The 19,481-nt window shown below is 42.3% G+C and overlaps 2 protein-coding genes across 11 annotated transcripts in view; both read right to left on the reverse strand.

Annotated features, from left to right (window-relative positions):
- NKTR (natural killer cell triggering receptor) overlaps nt 1–10,044 on the reverse strand; it is a 50,250-nt gene extending 40,206 nt beyond the window's left edge. For 9 of the 10 annotated variants that reach the window (XM_079932974.1, XM_079932973.1, XM_079932972.1 and 6 more), the window contains exons 1-2: nt 9,914–10,044; nt 9,660–9,740 (exon numbers count right to left, since the gene is read on the reverse strand). In XM_079932974.1, the coding sequence (XP_079789100.1) occupies nt 9,660–9,717 (58 nt within the window). In that variant the 5' untranslated portion in view covers nt 9,718–9,740; nt 9,914–10,044. Of the gene's footprint in view, nt 1–9,659; nt 9,741–9,894 lie in introns of all 10 variants that reach the window. The other variant, XM_079932970.1, reaches the window with a different exon arrangement.
- Nucleotides 10,045–13,582: 3,538 nt separating this feature from the next.
- Nucleotides 13,583–16,604, reverse strand: SS18L2 (SS18 like 2). Its single transcript, XM_079934872.1, has 3 exons — nt 16,444–16,604; nt 16,130–16,206; nt 13,583–14,235 (listed from the first exon to the last, which is right to left on the reverse strand). Exons 1-3 carry the CDS (start codon nt 16,510–16,512, stop codon nt 14,148–14,150), a joined length of 234 nt encoding a protein of 77 aa, XP_079790998.1. The 5' UTR covers nt 16,513–16,604; the 3' UTR covers nt 13,583–14,147.
- Nucleotides 16,605–19,481: the final 2,877 nt, after the last annotated feature.

The raw sequence follows: 19,481 nt of genomic DNA on the forward strand, positions 1-19,481 counted from the left end.
TTGCAGTGGCTTCTCTTGTTGCAGAGCACGAGAGCACGGGCCCTAGGTGCGTGGACTTCAGTAGCTGTGGCTCGCAGGCTCAGTAGTTGTGTCTCACAGGCTTCAGTAGTTGAGGCACGCAGGCTGCAGTTGTGGCACACGGGCTTAGTTGCTCTGCAGCATGTGGGATCTTCCCGGACCAGGGCTTGAACCCATGTCCCCTAAATTGGCAGGTGGATTCTTAACCACTGCGCCACCAGGGAAGCCCTACTAAGAATACATTTTTTATTCAGTTTCTTCAATTCACGTGAACCGTAAGCAGTAAAGTTAAAACACCCATTTCAATGATATCCCCATTTTATCTATTTTGATAACTTGCCAGGGTTTTATAATATTGCTCTGAGGCCCACATAAAGCAAAATTCTATAGTCAAGCATTCCTTTAAAGAAACACTTTGTTTATCACTTTGGAAAACCAACTTTAAGCCTCTGACAAATACGAAATAAGTAATGTTCTATTTAAAAAGGGAAGGTGGGGGACTTCCCTGTTGGCACAGTGGTTAAGAATCCACCTGCCAATGCAGGGAACACGGGTTCAATCCCTGGTCCGGGAAGATCCCACCTGTCGCGGAGCAACTAAGCCCGTGCGCCACAACTACTGAGCCTGTGCTCTAGAGCCCGTGAGCCACAACTACTGAAGCCCGTGCACCTCAAGCCGGTGCTCCGCAACAAAAGAAGCCACCACAATGAGAAGCCCGTACACTGCAACGAAGAGTAGCCCCCGTTCGATGCAGCTAGAGAAAGCCCGCCTGCAGCAACAAAGACCCAATGCAGCCAAAAGTAAATAAATAACTAAATTTTAAAAAATAAAAGGGGAAGGGGCTGTATTCCTCTAAAATGTCAATGTCATAGAGACCAAAAAAAAAAAAAAAAAGGCTATGAAAAAGAAGGATAAAGAGACATGACAGCTGAATGTAATATGGGATGCCAGACTGGATTTTGTATTGGAGGGGAAAAATGTTATAATTGACTTTTTAGGCTAACTGACAAAAATGGAATACAGAGACAGCAGATTAAAGTATTGTATCAATGTAAATTTATGAAGTTGGTAACTGCATTGTAGTTATGTAGGAGAATATCCCTATTCTTTGCTTTCTTAAAAATTTTTTTAATGTTTCTTAAGACTCTTTTGATGAATATCCCTATTCTTAACAAATATACACAAGTATTTAGGAGTAAAGAGCCATGATGTGGGTGAACTGCAAATGGTTCAGAAAAAATTGTGTGTGTAGAGAGAGAGAGAGAGAGATTAATAAAGCAAATGGTATAAAATGTAAATAGGTGAATCTGGGTAAAGAGTAGATGGGTATTCTTTTTCCTATTTTTATTTTTCAACTTCTTATAAATGTGAAATTATATCTAAACAAAAAGTTTAAAACATCTGCAGATAAAGCCCAATGCTTGAGTTCTATGAAAGCATGTGTCTATAAGAGCAGTTCTCAAACTTTTTGGTCTCAGAATCTCTCTATACTCTAAAACAATTCCTGAGAACCTTAAAGACTTTTTAATATGGATTATTTTAAATAATTTACATTTTCAAATATGAACAAAAAATTTAATGAGTGTCATTGTTTTACATTTTTGCAAATCTCACTAATGTCTAGTGTAATAGAAGATAGTTAGATTTTCCTATCTGCTTCTGCATTCAATCTGTTGTGTCATCATACGCCATGCAGCCTTTGGAAAACCCTACTGGATACAAACGGAATGGGAGTGAAAAAAATGGGGGTTTGACTCCTCCTGGCCTCATGACACCACCTCGCAGTTTGAAAACAAAAGGTCTACACCATTATACTACTATAATGTAGTATATTACAGCTATAATTTATTTTAAAATACCTTACATAGACATCCTCATGTAAAGTAATCAGATGAGTTTTAAAACTATACCTTAGGTCTCTAAGAAAGAAACACCCTTCAGGGATGATAAATCAAAGGCCGTACTCCAGAGGTGGCTTCTAATACTGCTTTTGCTATCTTTATTTCTAATCAAACAGAGGCCTTGTAATTAGCAAGATGAATGTTAGAAATGGGTTCTTATTGGTAAATTAGTGATGTTTGGAACATACAGACTGAATAAAAACATTTGGAGATAATCCATACCCTTCCATTAACAGGACATATAAATCTGGAGTCACCCTTTGGAGTGGAACCTAAGGCTGGGTCCACCAAAAAGGTCCTGGGTCTAGTCAAGATTTTGGAGGATTCCGGTGCAGAACACTAAAAGATTCGCATGACAATTTTCAAGACCAGAAATCTTTCACATAAAGAGTGCCTGGAGCACTGAAAAGGACAGAACTGGGACTTCATCAAACTTACAGAACTGGTTATATGACTTACTTGTGTGCATACTTGCTTGCCAACGTCTACATGCAGCAAATGAGACTTGCTTTCACTGTTCCCTGGTAGCAAGGTTGTGACAAAGGCAATCTATAGCCATCACCTAACTTATCGGTGACTCCCCGATATACTCTAAAAAGAACTTAATAGTCATTCTTAACTGAACTGGCTTAAATCAGTTTGCAATAGATATCTAAAACCTGGTCCCCTGGGCTCCAGTGCTCCATTTCTTGATAAAGATCTGAATAAGGCAAGTAAAAGGCAAGTTTCTGAGGCACCAAAGAAGGAAAAACAAGATTCCTATTTCATGTCTGCCCTGGAAGGTACTCAGTTTAACCAACCACTAACAACCACTGAGAGAAGTAACATTTTACCAAAGAAGGGTGGGCCTACCTGTCAGAAAAATAAAGTTGTCAATGAAAATTTCATATCTATACTTCCAAACTGGGTACCATATTTCACACAAAAAGCTACTACTTTCAGAAAATATGAATTTATTTGTAAAGATGATGAAAAAGGATTGGCTAATTTCTACCAGTTAGGACCTTTAAACAGTTTATAAGGAATTCTAGGTTCAGTCAAGATGGAGTAAATATACCCCACCCTATCTTTCTTATTGAATGCACCTCAACAACCTTGGACAGAAAGCATGGAACAATTACCTAAGGACTGAAAAATAATGGTAGTAGGCATTGGGGAAGGACATCAGAACACAAAACCCACCAAATTGGTAATGAATTTTGTTTTTGTTTTTCCTCCCATATCTCTTGGCCTGGAATCAAAAGCAATCTGAAACCTGGAACTGCCTCCTGGGTACAGAGAGAAAGAGCTCTAAGAAAAGCCCTCTATTTCTAGAAAGGGGGCCCCAACAGATCAGAGTGAATAGGGGATATCTCATTTTTTGGTGTATTTTTTCCACACTCTCTTGTCCCAGCTCCTAAGGAATTCTGCAGTGGCAGCAGCAGTGACAGCAGTGGTGACTGGGCAAGCATATAAAACTCCAAGGGAGGGGAACCCTTCTCTCTGACTAGAGGAACTGAGGTCCCAAGAGCTTAGGAAGAATTCCTGTTGCATTTTACTCTCTATCCTGTTGCCAATTACCCTCAGAGACAGACACAGTCATGGGAAGCACATGGCAGAACACGGAAACTAAAACTCTTGCTTTCTAGCCAGATGACCAAAAAAGGGAGTCCCTAAGGACCAGAATGTGTTGGGGAGATCTCTTTAAAAAAGAGGGAGCTCAAAAAACAATCCCATTAAGTTGTACATGAATTCGTGGGCTTATCCATGAACTATGCATGGATCTGACACTAAACAGCAGAAGGTGGGTGGGAACTTCCAGGCTGAACCTAACTGGGTTGACTGTTTGCTATAACATCATCATCATCAACAACACAAGTCCATATTCTCCCCAGGATTTAAACTAGATCCAGGGTCATATAACATAACATACAAAACGTCCAGGATACAATCCAGCATTTATCGACATTTAAAGAACCAAGAAAATCTCATATCTCATATGGGAAAAGAAGACAATCAAAGACAGCCACTCCGTGATGATACAGATGTTTAAATTATTAGACAAAGACTTTAAAGCAGCCATTACAACCATACTCCACTAAGTAAGGACAAACACTCTTAAAATGACTGGAAAAATAGAAAGCCACAAGCAAAACCAAAAGGAAATTTTAAAATGAAAAAGTATAATAACCAAAATTAAAGATTCACTGGGTGGGCTCAACAGGAGGACAGAGATGATAGAGGAAAAAGTGAACTCGGGAAAAAAAAAAAGTGAACTCGAAGACCAATTAACAGAAATTATCCAATCTGAAAAACAGAAAAAAGATGGAAAAAATAAATAAACAGAGTCTCAGGGACCTGTGGGGTAGTATCAAACCTCTGATATTTGTGTCATCAAAGAGAGGAAATAGTGTTGGACAGAAAACATATTTGAAGAAACAACAGCTGAAAATTCCCTAAATTTGGCAAAAGACAGACACAGATTCAAGAAGATCGGCAAACCCCAAAGAAAATAAACACAAAGAAATTCACACTACAATAAAACTGCTGAAATCTAAAGACAAGACAAATGTTGAAAGTAGCCAGACAAGAACAATACATTTACATTTGGGGGAGCAACAGTCCGAATCACTATAGATTTCTCATCAGAAACCATATAGACCAGAGGGGAGTGGAACATTTTTCAAGTGTTCAAAGAAAATAACTATTAATCCAAAATTCTATATATAGTGAAAATATTTTTTAAGAATAAAAGCAAAATAAAACTTGCAGTTGAAGGAAAACAGAGAATTTGCTGCCAGAAGTTCTGCTCTAAAGAAATACTTAAAGCAAATTCTTCATGTGGAAGGGAAATGTTACCAGAGGAACTTCAGACTTCAAAAAGGAACAAACAGTAACAGAAAGGGTAATGATAAGAGTATTTTTTTTCTCCTCTTAAGTTCTTTAAAATATGTGTGACATTTGAAAGGAAGTTTTCAGTGTTTGTAGATGTAATACATAGGACAAGTACAACATAAGGTGAGAGGTAAAGGATGCTATATGTGGGATGGTTTTAACAGTTCTCTTGAAGTGGTAAAATATTATTTCTGAGTACACTGTAAAGAGCCAAGCATATATACTGTAATCTCTAGAGTAACCATTAAAAAAACTATACAGAGATATCTCTAAAAATTCAATAGAAAATTTAAAAAATACGAATTCAAATAATCTAAAAGGCAAAAAAGAGAACAGAATAAAAACAGAGGAAGTAAAAACAATTATTAAAGTGACAAATCCAAACATAACAATTATATTAAGTGTAAATAGTCTAAATATACTGATTAAAAGACAGAGAATGTGAAAATGGATTAAAACCCAACCCATCGATTTGCTATCTCCAAGAAACCCACTTTAAATATAACGATATAAGTAGGTTAAAAGTAGAAAATGGGGGCCTCCCTGGTGGTGCAGTGGTTAGGAGTCCGCCTGCCGATGCAGGGGACATGGGTTCGTTCCCCGGTCCGGGAGGATCCCACATGCCGCGGAGCGGCTGGGCCCGTGAGCCATGGCCGCTGAGCCTGCGTGTCCGGAGCCTGTGCTCCGCAACGGGAGAGGCCACAACAGTGAGAGGCCCGCGTACCACAAAAAAAAAAAAAGTAGAAAATGATGGCTTCCCTGGTAGTGCAGCGGTTAAGAATCTGCCTACCAATGCAGCAGACACGGGTTCAAGCTCTGGTCCGGGAAGACCCCACATGCCACAGAGCAACTAAGCCTGTGCGCCACAACTACTAAGCCCGTGTGCCACACCACTGAAGCCTATGCGCCTAGAGCCCATGCTCCACAACAAGAGAAGCCACCACAATGAGAAGCCTGCGCACTGCAACGAAGAGTAGCCCCAACTCGCTGCAACCAGAGAAAGCCCACGCCCAGCAACAAAGACCCAACTCAGCCATAAATAAATAAATAAATAAAAAGTAGAAAATGACATACCATGTAAACACTAATAAAAAGCTGCAGTAGTTGTATTCACATTGGACAAAGTAGACTGTGGAGCAAGGAAAATTACCAGGAATAAAAAGGGTCATTACATAATGATAAGTGAGTTAATTCATTAAGAAGACATAACAATCCTGGGACTTCCCTGGTGGCCCAGTGGGTAAGACTCTGTGCTCCCAATGCAGGGGACCCGGGTTCGATCCCTGATCAGGGAACTAGATCCCGCAGGCATGCTGCAACTAAGAGTTTGCCTGCTGCAACGAGGATCTCATGTGCCGCAAGTAAGACCCGGCACAGCCAAAATAAATAAATAAATAAATATTAAATTAAAAAAAAAAAAGACATAATCCCAAATGTGTAAGCATCCACCTAATAAAAGAGCCTCAAAGTAAATGGAGCAAAACCTAACAGAACTGAAAGGAGAAATAAACTCACCATTACAACTAGAAATTTCAACACTCCTCTCTGGGTAACCAATAAAAGAAGACAGGAAATCAGCCAGGATATAGACGAACTGAACAACACTATTAGCCAACGTTATCTAAATGACATTTACAGAACACTCTACACAAAACCAGCACAATATATATTCTTTTCAAGTGTACCTGGGAAATTCACCAAAATAGAACATATCAAACCTTAATAAATTTTAAAAAGCTGAGATCATACGAAGTATGTTCCCTGACCATAATGCAATTAAACTAGAAATCATTATTAGAAAGACAACTGCAAAATATCCAAGTATTTAGAAAGTAAAAGTTCTAAATAATTCATGAGTCAAAGACTAAGCTGCAAGGGAAATTAGAAAATATTTTGAACTGAAAGAGAATGAGCAATATATCAAAATTTGTGCGGTACACAAAATTTGTGGGGTCCTTCACAGAGGTAAATTTATAGCATTAAATACTAATACTTGACAAGAAAGGTCACAAGTCAACAATCCAAGTTTCTGCTTTAAGAAACTAGAAAAAGAGCAAAATAAAGCCAAAGCAAGCATCAGAAAAAAAGAGCAGAAATCAATGAAATTGAAAACAGAAAACAAAACAAAAAAATCAATGAAACGAAAATCTGGTTCTTTGAAATGACAGTAAAATTAATAAACATCTAGCCAAACTGGCCAAAGAAAAACAGACAACAGGCACCAATTATCAATATGAGGAATAAAGGCAATACCACTATAGATCCCACAGACACAAAATTAAGGAACGATGTTGTTTGACAACTTAGATTAAATGGACCAATTGCTTAAAAGCTACCAACTACCAAAACTCACTCAAGGAGAAATAACAACATGAAGAGTTCTATAACTATACTCAAATAATTTAAAGACACTTCCTCTTTTAATATATATTTGCATTCATTTGGTGGCTTTACAATTCAAAAGTCTAATTCACATGTTTGCTAAAAAATATACAAATTTCCACTGATAGTAACGCAAAAGAATATACACTGTGTTGTATTCAACTCAATTTTTATCAGTACTTCTTGATATCTCATTAATGTGGATAGTATGTCCACTCTTAAAGGATCTCTGCTCATCAAAGTAAATCAAACATATTACTTTATATTGATATTTATATCAAGTGAATTATTAACTATAGCAGAAGAGTATTACTTGAATAAGTACTCAATGACATACATACTAATGTTTAAATCCTGCAAAGCAGGACACCTCATTTCAAACAACTGAGGTGATCCTTAAAAGCTGTGTAAAAATCAAGTATCTATTACTTACATAATATACTGAAAAGTACTGAAAAGTGCTAGAGAAGTATTATATATGAGACTGAACCAAATGAAATTGCCAATTATCAACTGGTTCAACCTAGAACAATGTAAGCATTCCTTGTTTTCTATATGATTCAGTGTTCTCAAGAGTTCTAGTCATTTCTACCAGAAAGGTTATTATAGCGTTGGGGACCGAAGTTCATTTTACATTTACCAAACGTATCCTGGAGATGTTTCATGACGAAAGTCATTTGCAAAACTAGGATATGAACATATATACGAGGAAAGGAGTACTGTACTTTACGTGGCTAGAGAACCTTTGTTTGACCTCCACTTTCCAGGAGTCTGCTATTATTAACTCTTAAAAAAAATAAATAAGCTCTGTTATTCAAAACGTGGAATCAGGGCTTCCCCGGTGGCGCAGTGGTTGAGAGTCCGCCCGCGGATGCGGGGGGACGCGGGTTCGTGCCCCGGTCCGGGGGGATCCCACATGCCGCGGAGCGGCTGGGCCCGTGAGCCATGGCCGCTGAGCCTGCGCGTCCGGAGCCTGTGCTCCGCAACGGGAGAGGCCACAACAGTGAGAGGCCCGCGTACCGCAAAAAAAACAAAAAAAAAACACGTGGATTCACTATAGAGTAAGGATTAAGATCCACAAGGCTCAAGTATGAAAAAGAGAGAATGCAACAAAATTACTAAGATCACATCATTCCTCTGCTCAAAACCCTTCAATATCTTATCTCACTGAGTCAAAGTTCTCACTATGGCCTTTACCCATTTCCTGCTACTCACCTGCCCCCTTTACTCCAGCCCCCGTGGGCTTTTCTTGCTGTTCCTAAAACTTGCAGGTACACTCTTCTCCTCAGGCCCTTTGTACTAACTACTCCCTCTACCAGGAATGCTCTTCTCAAAGATATCCACACAACTCACCTCCTCATCTCCTTCGGGTCTGCTTAAATGTCATCTTCTCAAAATCGCCTTTTCTGACCGACCTATTAAAACAGTATCCCTAGGGACTTCTCTGGTGGCGCTCCCAATGCAGGGGGCCGGGGTTCAATCCCTGGTCCGGGAACTAGATCCCCCATGCATGCCACAACTAAGAAGCCCGCCTGCTGCAACTAAGATCTGATACAACCAAATAAATAAGTAAATAAAATAAATAAAATAAAACAGTATCCCTACTACAAGACAAAAAAAATTTTTTTTGGTTTATTGTCTGCCTTTCTCCGATAGAATATAAACTACAAGGAAGAGAGGTCTTTGTTTAATGCATTGCTATATCCTCAGAGTCTAGAACAGCAGCACCTAGAATCTGCTGAACAAGATTGGCACAAAGACTGTATATATGCCTCCAATTAAAACTTCCCTCACAGATACTAAAAAAGAGGTAAGAAAACAGTTTGGAACCCCGCGCGCTCTGTAACTTAGAACGAAACAACTACCCTCTAGAAGAAAATATTTTATTTTCAACAAAATATACTAACGAATGGCTGGATTCCCTAAAAACAAAACATTAATGCTAAGCGCACACATGCTGCAAGTCTGTTGGTACTGAATGCTTTGGTTTATCACCCAAGACTTGTGCTAAGTCATTTTCCTACGAACCAAGAAATTCTGGCTAAAGATACTTAAGGAAAAATAAAAGCGGAGTTAACCTATTAATGCTGTACAAGGATTAGGAAATACAGGATATACGAGTCCAAAGCTCACAGTACAGTGAGAGACCAGAAATCGAAATTGGGAGTGTTTGCCCCCTAGAGACACTGAGAGAGACAAAGTCCACAAAGGACTGCACCCCTTTTCTTGGCGCTAGGCATGGCATGAACACTCACTCCGGGGGTGCAGGGGGGCATGGAGTTTGGGACTGTGAGGCCTGTTTAGGATTGGAGTGGTGTATCCGGGCCACTCTCCTCTGCACAGACTTTCGCTCAAGAGAAAAGAGAGTGCCGACTGCGCCTTCCAGCTCCCAAAAAGGCTTGGGGGAGGGGTGATGAAGGTAGACCCCTCCCCTTCCCCAAGGCAAGCCCAGGGCCCGCAGGGCTACCCAGTGTCCCTGCTCACCCGGCTCCCGGTTGATCTCGATGTCGAAGTGACACTGCGGCCGGTCCTGCGCCCCCATCGCGACCGAGGCGGCGGCAAGAGCTGGGAGAGACGGGGAGGAAAGCGGTCAGGGCGCGGGGCTAGGGCGGAGCCCGCGCCTCAGTTACCTCCCGCTGGCCTGGTGCGACAGCGCCCGAGGCCGAGACCAGCTCCCTCTCACCCCAGGCCTCCCGGCCCCCATGGAGCGCGCACACACATGCAGACTAGCTCTTCACCTGGCTGGCCTCCAGCCTGAGCTGCTCCCCGTGAGCAGAGAAGAAACCGCTGCCACCACGGCCGAAGCCCAACGCCACTAACAGACCACCACCCCCGCCCCCTGGCCCGGCCTCCCAGTGCCACGCTAAACCCCGCGAGAGTCGGGACAAATACCGCGAGAGTACGGTCTCGAAGGCGGTGGGTAACCGAAGGGGGTGAGCTTACGTGGGCGTGCCTTGGAGCTCGAAGAGCCTCCAGCCTCGGCGCTCCTATTCCTGAGCTGGCCCTGTTTTGCCCCGCCCCTTTCCCCCCGTGTACGTTGGAATCGGTCGCCCAATCTGGGAGACCCGGACGCGCCTGTGCTCTCTACGTTCTGTGGTCCTTTCTCAAGGGCTGTGTCTATGTATTTGCAGATAGCGCGAGGCTTCCCTGTTTCTGAATCTGTGAAACAGTTGGGAGATTGAGGTTGTTGAGGTTTAGTAGAGCGACAGAGCTTTGGTTTTCTTTTTCTCAAGGAGTAGTTATGGCACTATCCCGTTAGACCATTTGTCTCACTTCAAAGGCCTATTGTGCGTTCGTCCGCGCTTTGGGGCCAGCGTCACTGGTACAGTTGTGTTCAAGGCCACTCTCCCTCTTTTGTGAAGTGTTAGTTCAAGACCTTTGCCCTTGTTTTAATCGCGTTCTTCGTCTTATAGAATGCAAGGGTTCTGGATACTAACATGTTGTCAGATGATATATGTATGTTCTGAATACAACTCTCTTGTTAGGTTTATGTAAGTGCGAATATTTTCTCCCAATCTGCATCTTGTCTTTTGTTTTGAAAGTGGCTTGTGCAAAGCAGTTTTTAGTTTTTGATTAAATCACTTGATCAATTTTTTCTTTTATGGCTTGTGCTTCTTTGTGTAGGAAATCTCTGCCTACCCCAAGCTCGAGAAGGTTTTCTCCTATGTTTTCTTTTAGAAGTTTTGTAGCCCAACCTTACACCATAGGTGTAAGTCTATGATCTATTAGAATTTGTGGATGTGGGGTCAGGTAGAAGTTGTGGTTCATTTCTTTTCCCCGTAGGTCTATACAGTAGTTCCACCACTATTTGTTGAAAAGACTTTTATCCATTGAATTACCTTGGCTTTGTGACCACGTATGTGCGATTCTATTTCTGGACTCTATTTGTTACACTGATGTATCTTTAGGCTGGGGACACACTGTTGGGTTGTAGTTGTTGTTTTCCATTATTAAAATTGTAAAATATACATAAAATTATCTTTTAACTGTTTTTAAGCTTACAGTTCAGAGGCTGTTAACTACATTCACATTGTTGTGCAACCATCACCACCATCTATCCATAAGACAATTTTCATCTTGTAAAACTAAAACTTTGGGGACTTCCCTGGTGGCGTGGTGGTTAAGAATCCGCCTGCCAATGCAGGGGACACAGGCTCGATCCCTGGTCCGGGAAGATCCCACATGCCGCGGAGCAACTAAGCCCGTGCACCACACCTACTGAGCCTACGCTCTAGAGCCTGCGAGCCACAACTACTGAGCCTGCATGCCGCAACTCCTGAAGCCCGTGTGCCACAATTACTGGAGCTTGAGCACCTAGAGTCCGTGCTCCACAAGAGCAGCCACCGCAATGAGAAGCTGGCACACCGCAACGAAGAGTAGCCCCCACTTGCGGCAACTAGAGAAAGCCCACGTGCAGCAACGAAGACCCAAAGCAGCCAAAAATAAATAAATAAATAAAAATTAAAAAAAAAACGAAACTAAAACTTGGTACCAATTAAACAATAACTCCTCATTTTCCCCTCTACCCAGGATCTTGTAGCCACTCTCTACTTTGTTTGTTTTTGTTTTACTTTATTGTGGTAAGAACACAACATGAGATCCACCCTCTTTTTTAAAAATTTTTTGGCCATGTCATGCAGCATGTGGGATCTTAGTTCCCCAACCAGGGATCGAACCCACACCCTGTGCAGTGGACGTGCAGAGTCTTAACCACTAGACGGCCAGGTAAGTCCCAAGATCCACCCTCTTTAACAGATTTTTAAGTGTTCAAGCTGTCTAATAAAGGGGGCAGCTGCCATCCCACTCCAGCTGATGGTTGCCACATGGATCTGTAACCCAGCATTGCTAGAAAGCCAGGCTTTTATAGGAAATCCTCTTGTTTTTTAAATATTAGCAACTAATTCAAAACTAAATACATTGCACAGCACCCACCATATCTGCTGATCAGATTAGGCCCATGAACAGCCTACTTGGCATGGAGTATGAGCACAAACCACATGAACAGTAGAGGAGGGAGGAGACCAATGATGAGTTAGAACCCTACAGATGGCAGAACGGGTGGGGGAGCGGGCTCCCTTCCAGACTTGAGAAGGCCTAGAAAGGGCCAGAGCCTTCAGCTAACACACAAAGCTAACACACTTGGTTGTTTACCATGTGCCCAGCTCTCAACTGCATTATCTCCATCTCACAACATCAGGAGGCGGATACTACTTTCATTATCCCCATTTTAGAGCTGAGGAAACAGAGCTTTCAGAGGTTGTGTTAGATCTGGGACTCAACATGAAGTCTCTCTTCACTGTTTACATGTTACAGCCTCCCTGGGTTGCAACCCTTGACTCCAACAAAAGGTTTTAATTTGGGGTTCACAAGAATCTCTTTGCCTCATTTAACAGATAAGTCTCAAAGAGGGAAAGTTCTTTATAGAACAAAGCTAATAGAGGCAAAAAGAACAATAAAATAGAAAATCACCATTATGTAATCCCTGAGGAAGTAACAGATCAAAGCTGGGTAGATCATAATTTAAGTGAAGGGCTATCAGGAACTTGATAATAAATCAGATTAGGTTATTTCCTGATGTGATGTGAAAGCAAGCACTTCCTATGATGTATTCTTGCCAAAAATATTAGAACCTGAGTCTGAATGAGCCTCTACCAGTTTATAGGAAAAGTGGGCGATTAGTGGGACAGATAAAATGACACCACAGGGATACAACAGAAATGTGAAAAATTTTAGAGCAAATGAGCTAGTTTTTCCAACAAATGGCAAAGAAAAGAAAAGGGAACTGTTAAGTATTTTTAGAGACTTAAGGGACATCAACAAAATGCAGGGTGTAAATCTTGTTTGGATCCTGATTCAGACACATCAACAAAAACACATTTTGTGGGAACAAAAGAAAATTGAACATCGTGGAATTCAGGGCATGCTACTCCAAAATATGGTACCTTGGCATATTGAATATTTCAAGCTGAAGGAATCTGAGAAATGGCAGATGCTGGAAGGACTCTCAGACCTTCTCCCATGAAAGAGGTCATGAGACCCTCATATTAGAAGTGTCCTCCCTACATCCAGAGGGACACAGATTTTGAAAAGGCCTTACTAAGTTCCCTCCAGTTTACTACACCTAGCTCAGAACCTTATGTCCTATCACATTTTTCCATGACTTTCTACTTTTCATCAAACTTACTATAAAAATGCTCGGGTTTAACTGCTTCTTTGGGTCTTCATTTCCTTATGAAGGCTCCCATGTCATATAAAACTTATATTAAATAAATTTGTATGCTTTTATTAATCTGTCTTTTGTTATAGAGACCTAGCCAAGAACCTTAAAAGGATAGAAAGAAAAAGATACTCTTCCTCCCCTATCACATCTTCTATTAGATGATGTTAGATAATAATTAAGAATAACTATTAATTGTGTTAGCAATGATAATGGTGTTGTTACATATATTTTTAAGTCTTTACAGTTTTTCTCAAAAACCAAATGGAAGACTTATTACATGAAAATTTCTATACCTCAATATCAGTCTTTTGTGGAAAGGCAAGCTTTATTTCAAAGCAACCTGAAAAGAGCAGTCAGGGGGTCCACAACCACAAACTGGTAGGAGGGCACACACAGTTACATGTCCATTGGCAGGGTCTCAGTCGGGAGTCTCGCCCAATACCTGCTCAGTTTCCTCTTCACGTTGAAACTGAAAAGGTAGACTCGAAGATGCCCCTGATGTCCGAACACACTTATTTCAGGAAGGAGGACACCTGGAGTCAACTTAATTGAGCGAATCCGCTTAATTATTAAAATAAATATTCTCTCTGAGAATACGGTTAATTTAGTAGCTTTCTTTGCATTTTCACATTTTTAAAAGAGCTACAGAGGTTCCATTCACCTTCAAAGCAGGTGAGTTGGTAAGAATCCTACCTCTATTTCCTAGGAAATAGATTACATTTGATTACTCCTCACAACAGCCAACTGGAAGATTATTCCATTGCTTTTGAAGCACTGGTTGGGTTGGCGTCTGCGATGGTGGCCAAATAAATGAGATTTCTGTGTAACACATGCTGGTACCTATGGGTAAAAAACAGGTAAAAATTAGACGTTTGCTTTTACTGAACATGAACAAAAAACTGGAAAAGAATTTATCCACCCTAGTGAATGGCTCATCCACTGACTGGATCACTCAGTGTTGTCAACCTTCTTATTTAACATATTGAAGGAAAATACATCCAGAATCTTACCTGTTCTCACTTCTCACTTCCATAGCTACCTCTCTAGGCCAAGCCACTATCACTTCTTGCTTGGACTGCTGGAGCAGTCTCCTAACCTGTCTCCCTGCTCTACCTTTGCACCCCGACTCTAATTATCCGCATAGCAGCCTGAGTGATCACTGTACAATTTAGGTCAAGACCATGTCATACCTCTGTTCAAAACCCTCCAAAGGCTCCCATCTCATTACGAGTAAAGCTGAGCCCTCATGGCCTATAAGGCCCTATATGATCAGGGCCTCTAGTTACCCTCTCTGATCTCATCTCCTACCACTTTCCCTTTACTCACCGAGTTCTAGCCAGAGTGGCCTCCTTGCTATGACTTGGAGATATCCAGCACGCTCTAGCCTGGGGGCTTTTCCACCTGATACTCTCTCTGATTCACGTATCTGCATAGCTGCTCCCCCACCTAAGGCATCTACTCAAATGTCACATCAAAGATACCTGGTATAAAGTAGTGCTCTTCCCCCCACTTACCCTGCTTTATTCTTATTCGAAGTGCTTATTAGTATGTGCCTAATTATATGACTCTACAGTCTAGAAGGTAAGTTCCATGAAAGCAGAGCTGGTATCTGTTTTGGTACTGATTCCCCAATGGCTGAAACAGTGCCTGGTACTCAGTATTACTTATAAAATATCTTGAACAGGGAATTCCCTGGCAGTCCGGTGGTTAGGACTTGATGCTTCCGATGCAGGGGGCACGGTTTTGATCCCTGGTCGGGGAACTGAGATCCCGCATGCCACACAGCACCCCCCCCCAAAAAAAAATTTTTTTTGAACAAACTTAAAGAAGGGACAAGACACTTCCATGATCAATGCACACTTACTGTAATAGCGATTCTCAATCAGGGGGTGGAGCTCTCCACCTAGGAAGACAAATCAGGCTAGGGGGCAGGAAGCGTGGACGGTGCAGTGTGAAACGGTCCATTAGGAGATTTTGATAACTTTCTTACCCCATAGTTCGAGAATCACTGCACCAAATGGAGTGTTTTGCAACTATTTTCCATATAGAAAAATGAGAGTGTTTACTATAAACTGTACAAAAGCAAAGTACCAAATGCCAGTGTCCAATGTAAAGACTTACCCAAAGATGGATATTTCTACTATTCCACTGAGCTGTCCAGTGAGGGATTGTAGGTTACTTTTTTAGGGGGTGGGAAAAGCATGGCTTCGGTAACAATGAAATAAATTTTTTTGTTTCTGTAATAAATGGGGCATAATTCCTGGAACGACATTTAGAAAAGAGGCTGTTTTCTCTCATTTTGGCATATAGCTAGAGGGCACGTTAAATTACTGTGCCAAATTTACCTCTGTCTTAACCTGGAAATCTTTTATTGGTCTTTGCATGTGTTACAAGAAAAGTATGAGCCAGGGTTCCACGACCAGAAAGCAGCCACTGCTCTCATCATCTCCGGACACTAGTTTTCCGAGCGCTTTCCTCCCCATCCCTGTTGTCATCGGCTGACATGGCTTCACGTGAAGCAGTCTTTGTAATGAGCACAATTCAAGTTTTGAAGAGGGAGCCACGTCTGACTCCAAGCTTCACAGTGCACTGTCCGTATGGTCTTGGGCAGGTAACCTCTCTGAGCCTCATCTGCGATCAATCACTCAAGACTCCTAGTTCAGGTCAGCTGCTGTATTCCTATAGTGGCTTCCCCGCCAAACTCATTAGTCAGGGGAATAGGGAGGGGACTTACTGGACGCATTCATTCGCCCGGCCTTTGTTCTGATATTCCACAATACAGCGGATCAACTGATCATTCTCCTCGAGGAGCTGAAAGATCAAAGGGTCAGTGCAGCACGACATCAGGCCGGCGGGGACAACTGCCTCCTTCCCCGCCCCCGCCCCAATGCCGGGATTTCCAGCCCCTGCGCCTCCGCTGACTTCATTCCCATCTGACAGCAAATCACCCTACGCACACCAGTCTCAGCTGCTCACTCCAGGAAGCTTCCAGCACCCGTAGCACTTCGGGATCTCTGCTAAGATCGCTCTGCCCGCATTAGCGCTCACCCGCTGGATCGTCTCCTGATTGACTTCCGCCTTGCCTCTCAGCCAGTCCGGCACGAAGGCCACCGACATCCCGGGAAGCCAGGTTGGAAGGCTGCCTCACGCTTGCAGACCGCTGCGCGTCTAGACCAGAGCTGACCAGCAGCCCTAGACGCCCTACAGCCGCAGCAAGGACCCAAGATAAGTGGGCATACGCTCTCGACGTTGATTGGGTCCTCCCACCTAGCGGGCGGGGAACAGGCGGAACGTCATTTGTGATTGGGCGCGCAAGAGCGATTCTCAGCGTCCTCCTCCGACTCTGCTCCTGGGGCTTCGGTGCTGTTTGTGGATCTTTTGAGTTTGCGCAAGCTAGCCTCAGGGGCGGGGCCCGGCGTCAGTTCCTTGCCTTTTAGGCTTTGGGCCCTGCTTGTCTGCGGCAGCACCTTATCAAGGCTGAAACATGGATATCTGGCTCCAAATCCACACCTCTTTCAACACCACTCTGGTGCCTCCAGGCCTGCGTCTGGAGCCTGAACCCTGGGCATTGCCTTCTGCCAAGCCAAACCCGGCAGGGCCAAAGAAAACACCAGTGTCAGCTTTACCCTTTGCTGAGGGAGAAACTCGCCTATAGGCCTCTTTTTCCTTTGGGCCCTTCTTTTTTTTTTTTTCTTTTAAAATCAGATTTACAACCCTAAAAAGCATTATTATTTTCCCCAATTTACAGATGAGAAAACAGAGGTTAAGTTACTTGCCCAAGATCTCATAGCTACTAAGGGCAAAGTTAGTATCTGAACAGAAGCAGTCTGGCTTTAGAATTTTTGATCTCAACCACTGCCCTGCACAGCCTATGCACCATACTGCGGAGGTGGTTTGCTGCAAGATAAAGGGAGGAAGCTGGGCCAACCTCTTGGGCCACCCTGTTACTGCTGGCAACCACTAAAACTCTGAATTGGTTGTCTTCTCTTTTGTCTAGTCCATCCATGGTAAACATGGGAGCAAGGTTGGTTTTCTCTGTAGCAGAGAGTGAGAAGCAGCCACTTAATTTAGGAGGCAGATCTTGGAAGACTTTACTCCTCAAAAAGGGTATCAGGGCATTTCTGACTTCTAGAGCTTCATTTTCCTGAGTGGTGGCCCTGATCCAGAGCAGGCTCATCTGCTTTGCTGCGCTCTCTCTCCACAATTCCCTTATTCATCCCTCGGAGGAGGTTTCATCCCATTTAACAGAGGGCTAAGTGTGAGTGATAAATTAGCTGTGGATGTGTACAGTTTGAGGTGATGTCTAATGGAGATGTTGAAGTTTGTGGCTGGCTGTTTGGCTGGAACTCAGGGCCAAGGACTGGGCTGGTGATGTAAACTTTGAGAAGGATCACTTGTGGAAACTGGCATCATCCTTGAAGCTACTTTGTCACCCTTTCACATCCAATTCATTACCAAGTCCTGTTGATCTTGCTCCTATATTTCTCTGCAGCCTGCCCAGTTCTCTTCCTTTTTACCACCGTTCCTGCCTAAGCTCCAGCTTCATCCTCTCTTGCCCAGTCAACTGCACCGGCATCCCAGCTGGTCCTACCACAGTTTCCATGAGCCTTCTCCACTTTGATCTTAACATCAGCAGCCAAAGTGATTTTTACAAAATGCAAATCCAATCAGTTTTCCCCTGTCCCAAACTCTACCATGGCCTCCAAGAGCCTATATGGTCTTACCTCTTCTTCTCTCTCTAGTGGCTCTCACTCTACTCCTTTATTCTCCAAACTCTGAGTTTCAGCCAAAGCAGTCTTGAGGAAAAAAGCAGAGCTGGAGGAATCAGACTCTCTGACTTCAGACTATACTACAAAGCTACAGTAATCAAGACAATATGGTACTGGCACAAAAACAGAAATATAGATCAATGGAACAGGATAGAAAGCCCAGAGATAAACCCACACACCTATGGTCAACTAATCTATGACAAAGGAGGCAAGGATATACAATGGAGAAAAGACAGCCTCTTCAATAAGTGGTGCTGGGAAAACTGGACAGCTACATGTAGAAGAATGAAATTAGAACACTCCCTGACACCATACACAAAAGTAAACTCAAAATGGATTAGAGACCTAAATGTAAGACCAGACACTATAAAACTCTTAGAGGAAAACATAGAGGAAAACATAGGAAGAACACTCTTTGACATAAATCACAGAAAGATCTTTTTGATCCACCTCCTAGAGTAATGGAAATAAAAACAAAAATAAACAAATGGGACCTAATGAAACTGCAAAGCAAAGAAAACTACAAACAAAACGAAAAGACAACCCTCAGAATGGGAGAAAATATCTGCAAACGAATCAACGGACAAAGGATTAATCTCCAAAATATATAAACAGCTCATGCAGCTCAATATTAAAAAAACAAACAACCCAATCCATAAGTGGGCAGAAGACCTAAATAGACATTTCTCCAAAGAAGACACACAGATGGCCAAGAAGCACATGAAAAGCTGCTCAACATCACTAATTATTAGAGAAATGCAAATCAAAACTACAATGAGGTATCACCTCACACCAGTTAGAATGGGCATCATCAGAAAATCTACAAACAACAAATGCTGGAGAGGGTGTGGAGAAAAGGGAACCCTCTTGCGCTGTTGGTGGGAATGTCAATTGATACAGCCACTATGGAGAACAGTATGGAGGTTCATTAAAAAACTAAAAATAGAATTACCATATGACCCAGCAATTCCACTACTGGGCATATACCCAGAGAAAACCATAATTCAAAAAGACCCATGCACCCCAATGTTCACTGCAGCACTATTTACAATAGCCAGGTCATGGAAGCAACCTAAATGCCCATCAACAGACGAATGGATAAAAAAGATGTGGTACATATATACAATGGAATATTACTCAGCCATAAAAAGGAAGGAAATTGGCTCATTTGTAGAGACGTGGATGGATCTAGAGACTGTCATACAGAGTGAAGTAAGTCAGAAAGAGAAAAACAAATATCGTATATTAACGCATATATGTGGAACCTAGAAAAATGGTACAGATGAACCGGTTTGCAGGGCAGAAATAGAGACACAG

The sequence above is a fragment of the Stenella coeruleoalba genome (genome assembly GCF_951394435.1).
Source record: "Stenella coeruleoalba genome assembly, chromosome: 10".
Taxonomy (NCBI): Eukaryota; Metazoa; Chordata; class Mammalia; order Artiodactyla; family Delphinidae; genus Stenella; species Stenella coeruleoalba.

Bases quoted from the DNA above. Each gene is read 5' to 3' on its own strand.
- SS18L2 (XM_079934872.1), bottom strand. From the start codon at position 16,512: ATGTCGGTGGCCTTCGTGCCGGACTGGCTGAGAGGCAAGGCGGAAGTC. The intron at 16,207-16,443 runs GTGAGCGCTAAT...TTGATCTTTCAG, and splicing joins ATCAGGAGACGATCCAGCGG to CTCCTCGAGGAGAATGATCA. The intron at 14,236-16,129 runs GTAAGTCCCCTC...TTTTACCCATAG, and splicing joins CGGGCGAATGAATGCGTCCA to GTACCAGCATGTGTTACACA.